General features: G+C 40.6%; 1 protein-coding gene across 1 annotated transcript in view; it reads left to right on the top strand.

Moving 5' to 3' along the window:
• Positions 1–1,571: 1,571 nt before the first annotated feature.
• pacrg (PARK2 co-regulated) overlaps positions 1,572–7,963 on the top strand; it is a 131,184-nt gene continuing 124,792 nt past the window's right edge. Inside the window, exon 1 of the mRNA XM_061082147.1 lies at positions 1,572–1,640. Coding sequence (XP_060938130.1) covers positions 1,572–1,640 — 69 coding nt within the window. The remainder of the gene's footprint in view (positions 1,641–7,963) is intronic.

Here is a 7,963-nt window from a genome sequence, read left to right as displayed (position 1 = left end):
CTCAGTCCAGCTGAATTCATGCTGACGCTCCGGTTTGCTTTCTGAAAACTCCCCTCTTCCTCTTTTTAATCCTCCGACGGGAGGCCGAGGGAGGGAGAGAGAGGGCGAGCCCAGCCTCGAATGCTGACGGGAACATAACTTGCTCTCCCCGCATACCTTGTTTACAGTCTCCCTCCCTGCTGCTACACCCTCCTCTCTCGATGGAGCCATAAAAAACAAATAGGGGCTTTTAGAGAAATTGCCTGTGCACTGAAGATTAATAACAGTTGCACCAGTTCACCCAAGAAACTCTCCAGAGGCAAAAAACGATATTGGAAGATTAAAAGTACCATATCCCTAAATTGGAATGATTCAGTGCCGGGGCCCGTCTCTAACCAGCTTATTGAGAGTCAAGGCCGTGGTCTACCTGACACACAAAGAGCATCATCAAGGATCGGCTTGTGGATGAAGAAATGCTGTGTGTGTGTAATGATGAGCTGAGCGTGTGATCAATCCGGTGTGTCTCAGACGTAAGTGTGCTGGTGGCCTGCAGCTGTGGCAGGAGCAGACGTAAGTCAGGTCATCCAGTGTGAGGTCGGGTCATCGTTTCACTGTCTGTCGCCCATTAGTCGTGACTCGTGACCAGCTGGCACAAGCACGACACCTATTTTTTGACCCATTAGTGTCACTGAACAACAGAATAAGGTGCGTTACAAATCCTTTGGCCGGCTGTCGCATCGCCAATACAGCTGAACACGAAATAAACACCTGGACCTATGAGGATTAAGATTAGACAGGAGAATTACTATATAGTAAGTCGTTAGATGTATCTCCATCCGGAAAAGATAAATTGAAAGTAAATTGAATTAAATTCCGAATCATTGAATCTTTTGCTGCACAATTAGTATCTTTATAATAATTAAATTTTATATATATTTTTATTTTATAATCAATTGTAATGTTTTTAGTAATTGTAATATTAACATATTTTTAATTAGTTTATATCTTTAATTAGGGCACAGATTACAAATTACATTATATATATACTTTTTTAATAGTACAAAGCAAATTGAAACTACAAATTAATTTTTGATATCACTATATGAAATATTGTTATCGTTTTTATATATGTAAATAATATCTATATATGTGTATGTGTGTGTATATTTTTTAATTAATGCAAATACATTTGAAAGTAGAAAAAAATCTGAGAATATATTTTTTAGTAATTATAATTATGTGTAAATGATTCAATGACTGATCACTATAAACTTTAACTTTATCTTCATATGTGATATTACCATCTTTATAATAATGAATAAAAAGAACACACTCAGACACCACGACACTTCTCTGCATATTTTCAGCAGTGCCCTGTGGTTTCCATAGTGATTAGGAGACACACGTCCCTGCAGCAACCAGACCAAAGCGTCTCTGATGTCGCATAGCAACCACTGCAACACAAAAAAAGAAGGGAAGAGGACCCCGCGACAGTCGTCACGTTGTGAGAGCAACACAAACACAAACACTTGTTGAGCCGCACCGTGGCTCCTCGGTTGGACCCGGACTCTGAGGAGAAGACACCTGAGGACATGTCGAGGGACAGGACGCAGCTGAGGACCCGAGGCTTCTCCGTGAAGGCCACGATGAAGAACTCCGTGGTGAGTCCGGCTGTTCCACGTCCTTCACTCACTCCCACCGTGTAGCTAGCTACCCGAGACGTCTGTTCACCTTCTGACGGATTTAATGGGACTTTCAGCCCGAGCTGGTTCCAGTTCTCACAGGGAGTCGAACTTTACACGGAGTTTTAACGTCACTCATCCCAACACGGTTAAATAACCATGAGACGTTTAGAAGCTGTGGAAAAACCAGGAAAAAGCAGAATGCCTGGACATATTTCCTCCAACTCATATTTACACAAGTACAGGAGGTTTTTAGGACTCTACAGTTAAACAACTCTACAATATACAACTTTAATGGGAGGAATTACACTGTTAGATCACATCCCAAGGCTTCAATACAATGATTTCATGGAAGTCAAAGAATAATGCATTGTCTTTATGTATCCTGGTGAGACCACATAAACATGCAGGGGAAGTGTTTTACAGACTACAATGTTTTGTATGCAGATCACAAGTATTTATCTCTTTAGTGTTTTCTTTGTTTGCCAAGAGAGCTTTTGTGTTTCCTGTTAGTTTTGATGCGTCTTGTCTTACTCTGAGACAAACACAATGATCCTGGGCTGTAAACACTTGGACGTTGTATTTCTTTGGTTATGGTTTGGTGACGGTTTAGTGACACGAGTTGGCTTAAATACTAATACTAATACAGTGATTTGAAAAATGAAAAAACGATCCATCCATACTTGGATGTTGTGTTCCTTTGGTTGCGGTTTGGTTAACTTTAGTGATGTGACATGGTTTGGGTAAAAACAAGTTGTCCCATAAGGTTAGACAACCTCTGTCGTCATGGTTTCCAGTGGTTGAGGTTGTTGGATAATCTTGGCTCAAAGTAATAACATTGTCATCGGTTTTTCACAGGAAACTAGAACCTCCATTGTGTGAATCTCCTGATGTGGACTTCAGTAGTACATCATCTGAATTCCTCCTTTGCTCCAGTCATTGATACCACGGCTGCTAGAGGTCATCTGGCAATATAGTGCGACCATGGGTTGTATTAAGCTGCTCGCACAAATGCCTACAGGGTCGTTATTTAATCAAAGTTTAACTGTTGAAAGCGTAGACTCATTTTCGAATGAAGTCGAGTCAGATCCTCATCCTCTCATTTATGAAGATGGATCAGGAAAGTGTTATACTGAAGGTTTGTATAGCAGAAGATATTAGTCTTTATTGAACTTGTTAATTGGGACCTGTTTCATCCGGGGCAGATCATCGCCATCTGTAGATTTTAAAGGACCACGATGAGTGACACCTTGTTTTTGTCACAGTTGTCCATATTTTTGTGCATCTGCAGAAATGAGAGATGGATGAACATTTCATGACTAATGGCTCTACATCAATCACAATAAACTATATTGAATCAAATAGTTGAATAATAATAATGCACAGCCAATTTTGAATCGACTGACAAAATACTTAGTTGATTACAGCCCCCACTACTTTGAAAGAAAGCTCCCCAGTAACTCATTAAGTCAGACATCCTTTCTTTGACATACATAAACTAGAATGGAACTCAGTGGAGCGCATTCCTCCACCCAGGCCCAACAGTCCCCCTTATGAAACCACATAAATTATTCACCAGATTTTCATATGGATCTGAAATCAATTCCACACACTTATAGATGACAGTTATCTAAATATGTCTGTTTTTTTAAATTCAAGCTCTATGACATTTTCTCGAAGAAATCAATTAAAATGTTGAAAAATGCCATATCTCGCATTGGAAAATTGAAAAAAGTTGAGGAGAAGAACGATGATGTGATTTCCTCTGTGTTAGTAGAAAGCACTACTATCGTATATAAGGAATACAGTATGCAACGCTGCACGTATTGCCTCATCTACCTTGTGATTTGCACTTGGCACTTTTACTTTAGGCTGTTGGGGAATAAAGCATGTCGTATTTCATACATTGACAGGTTGAGGTTTTCTTTTACTCTCAGGCAATTATCCCCAACCTATTTTTAGAGACCAAACACCCAGCTCTTCTTTAGAATGTCTTTCTGTACAGTTGGATATGAAGACGGGTGGCTTTCAAAACAAGACATTCATTTTTTTTTTATATTTCTAAACTAGGCCTACGTGCAAACATGTCATTGTCTGTATTTTCTGTTCAGGGATGTGGTGAAATCTTCGATGTATTCAGGAAGTCCCAAGAATATCTTTTACTTTGATTTCTGCATTTTGTTTTTGATGTTGATTGTGTTGACAGCTCTGGTTCTAGGGAAAGTGAGAGCTTCAGAAGTTGATGCATCTATGGTCGGCGATAATTTAATGAATGAATTTGAGGAAAGTGTCAGTTTAATATCTTATGTCAGCAGTTGCCTGCACCCAGACTTCCATATCTTCTTTACTTCATAACTGTTGACTGTCTGATCGTTGATACGGTTTACTGTGACTAGGTCTTCCTCTCCGATCCACTTAGTTTTTTGGCAACAGCCTTTGCCTTGTCACTGCTTTTAAAAGAACTGGTCCGACGTGATTAAAAGAAGTGGAAGAGCTGCACAGTTGTGATGAATTGAAACCGCAGGCTCTCTGTTTTTTTTTCCACGCCAGGGACTGCCTTGAGATGCAAAAGAGGCAGTCGGGGCTATTATTGACTTCCTCCTCCCTTTTTGAAGGTCATAAACAAATCTCCTGTCAAGTGCCTTCACGAGGAGGCTCCTGTAAAGCCCTCTAATATTCGCCATCTCCCCAGAGGATCTACTTCGTCTGGAACATGAGTGATACACCCACACTGCCGTACCACTGGCTAAATCCTCAACAGAAACCATTTCATTTTTCAGAGGCTTGCTTGTGTCTCTTGCCTTCTGTTTCCCCCCCTCCCCTGTGGTCACGGACATATCGCTCCAGAGAGGGCAGCTTTGCGGAGAACTGTGATTTGTTGGTAACGACAAGGCCATTTCAAGCCTGGAAAAGGGGATGGGAATTTGAAGCATAGGCTTATTATGCTTTAAAGTATTTGTGGTCATAGAAATTGAATCAATAGTACCGGCTCCTGAACCCACTTCGCCTTTTTTTGTGATTCATCCCCAAGCATTTAAAGAGAAAAAGGATACACTTTACATTCTGGTGGGAGGTTGTAACCTTTTGGTATTCCAACAGAGAAGTGACCAGAGCCGTTATTTTCTGTGTCAGAGGCTTAATCCAGCTTTGAGGAAGTCCTGCTCTTTGATTTCTGAACACTGACCACAATCGCTCAACACTATACAGTAATCTGTTATTATGCATTATCAATTTACCCAACCTTGTCAGGCTGTGCATTTCACTTATTCCGAGCCTGATAATCAGTCTGCTATTAACGGTGGTAGCTGCTGCAAAAAATAGTTTACTTAACAGCTTTTATGTTAAGTGAAAGAAGAGCTTCTACTTCTGTAAATCATCCACAGAATACAATGCAGAAATGTCGTGCACTTTTTAAATTTTTTTTTTTAATTCAAGAAGGTGATGTTGACGATATCTTCGGAATAATTGCCAATTCATTTCCTATATTAATATTTCTTCCAATATATTGGTGCTGGCACTGACTTCCTGAATTCGATATGGGTGTGGCTCGAGTTGTAATCTTAGAATGCCAGATTTGGGGACAAACTGTTGATTGTGGCACAACACAAGACATTTTTGGAACGCCAAACAAATCAAAAAATTGGTCTGCAAGGCTAATTTATTCTGTTTATTCTTGTTTTTTTCTGTTTAAACACAAGTGTAAGAAAACATCTTGTCGATGAAAATTGAGTTCGGTTGGGATCAGTCATGTAAATAGGGTGCAATTGATTTCGAGACCCATGAAGATGTGTAATATGTGACCTTAGATCATCATCATGCCCTGTAATTGATTTATATGGTGTCTAATTCGTTGGCTGTTTGCTGTAACACATCCTGTAATGGTACCTCTTTTTGTGTCCAGCTTTTATCCGTTAACATGCTTTTAATGCTTTTAGAGAGCAGCTCTGAGTATATTTGAAAGGTCTTAAGTGTCACTTGGCCCTTTCTCTCAGGAAATGTGCCGTCATGAGTCGACATCAAAGAGAGGATAAAAGTCCTAAATGTCTCTATCCGATCACGACACACACACACGAGAACGCGGACATGATCCTCTTTAAGATGCTGTATTGCACGGTTCACCTCGGAGGGCAAATCGATACAAACTACACCTGATCCCAACCTCAACTTTCGTGTGGCGAAAGGTCTGCAGATTGCTGAGCCGATAGAGTGCATTTATATCAAGCACACCTCATTTACTGTTTGCTTGGCCTCTGGGATAAAAATGGAGCTGGCAAACAGCGTCCCCAAGTCTGCCGCAACACCCCCCCCCCCCCACAACCTGCCAACCCCTCTCTCCCGGGCCCACCGTCATCCCTGGCTCACCCCACTAACCCCGGGGGACAGATGGAGACTCCATGCTAGCGAACGTGACCTCCATATCTTATTCCTTTCCTCTCCCGCAGCATCATCATTATTTACCTGAGCAGATGTCTCGGCCCCCAATGCTGCTATCCTTTGTCTATATATCTCTCTCTCTTTTACTCTTCCCATCTCTCTCTCTCTCTCTCTCTCTCTCTCCTTCCCTGCAGAACCTTCATTCACCCAGGCAGGTCCCTGAAGATGAAAACATTTTACCCTGAGGAACAATAGGCTACCAGACAATTGCTGTATCTATAAATCCTAAACCGAATCGATAGAATAAAAATAGCAAAAATCACAAGGGGTTTCAGGACATCGAGGATGCACTGCAATTTAATTGTATCATTGTAGATTTGCTTTGGTGGAGGGTTAAGAGGCACATTTTGTTAAGATTGTGCCAGAGATGTGTTGATTTACATCTCAGTTGTTTGCTCAAACCGCACTAGTGTCATTTTAATAAATAAAGCAATTTGAACAAATTAAACAAGTGAGAGTTTAGAATTGATCCTTGATTAGGCTTTAAATGAGTTTAGAATATCAGTGCAACCTGATTAAATGTAATCTCGCTTTAAATTGCAATAAACACAGTTAGAATTCTAAATTTAATTTGATTTAGAATTAATCCCCATCTAAGTGTTTGCCTAACAGCAGGACGTGTATCAATTAAGGCTTTGTTTAAAATGAGTAAATCTCTATCTTTTCTATCCATTGAAACACCATCGTTTATGGTAATTATTGATAACAGAACGTTCACACAGAACGGATAAAAAAAGGGCCAGAGGTCTGGGATAAAAATAAACCCATGGTCGGTTGTATGGAGAGCAGTTAGTTGCTGACCAAGATCCTTGAAAGCTTTTATGGAGATTAATCTGTGTATTTATTATTATCACCCGCAGTCAAAAATCCTTCTTCCACATTGCTCCAAACACATTTAAGATTAAGAAGTCCTTTATCAGTCCCACAATGGGGAAATTTGCATTTATCTGACACAGGAACTCATAATGTGCCTGGTGTGATACATAAATTGACCATGAAGCCGGCTGAGTCTGAGTTGTGTGAATCATGCTTTTGCTAGTGAAGGGAAACTGAGCAAATTTCTGCTGTTTGGATGCTTTGCCACAGATTCCCTCACCTGTCTGCTTTTCTAAACCAGTGGTGCTTGGGAACACAGACACACACACACACACACACACACACACACACACACACACACACACACACACACACACACACACACACACACACACACACACACACACACACACACACACGTTAGAACTCTTTTCCTGCATCCATCTCTGCCTCCCTGTGCTCCTGCACGCTCTTCTTATCAGCAGCAGAAGCCTGTAGTTCATCCCCCTGGTAAGCAGCTGGGTTATTTGAAGAAGAGGGAAGAATTGAGTCATGGTAAAACAGGTTAAATTGGCAATGGGCTCTGGAGGCCAGTTGGCGTTTCCATTACTATCGATCAACCACAGAGCCTAAAGGCCTCGAGTGGACGGAGAACTGGCTGACTTGGAAATCTTTGTTTCTCTTCAACTTTTGCTTTTGGTTGTCTCCCTTCTTAATTTAAAGGCAGTGGGAAAATAAGACTGACCTGAATAGAACATTTAGTTTTTATCCATTAAATATTAACTGACCATAAAAGGGAAGTAAAGGCTGTCTGTGAAATGCTATTGTTTTTTTTAAAAGTCCCTTTCATCCAGAAGAAACTAACTTTATTGCGTTCAACACATTGAAAATCTTCAATCGGATCAAAAAGTCCACGGTCCCACTTTACATTTTAACTGAGGATATTATTGTTAGAACTTTCCAGTCCAAGTTTCTGCGCTTCAAGCTCTTCTCACTGCAGGTACCAACAGATAGATTAGGTTATAATTGATGGCATGCTATCTGAAGTGCAT

Source organism: Limanda limanda, chromosome 12, assembly GCF_963576545.1.
Source record: "Limanda limanda chromosome 12, fLimLim1.1, whole genome shotgun sequence".
In the NCBI taxonomy this organism is placed as follows: domain Eukaryota; kingdom Metazoa; phylum Chordata; class Actinopteri; order Pleuronectiformes; family Pleuronectidae; genus Limanda; species Limanda limanda.
This window is presented reverse-complemented; position numbering and strand designations above follow the sequence as displayed.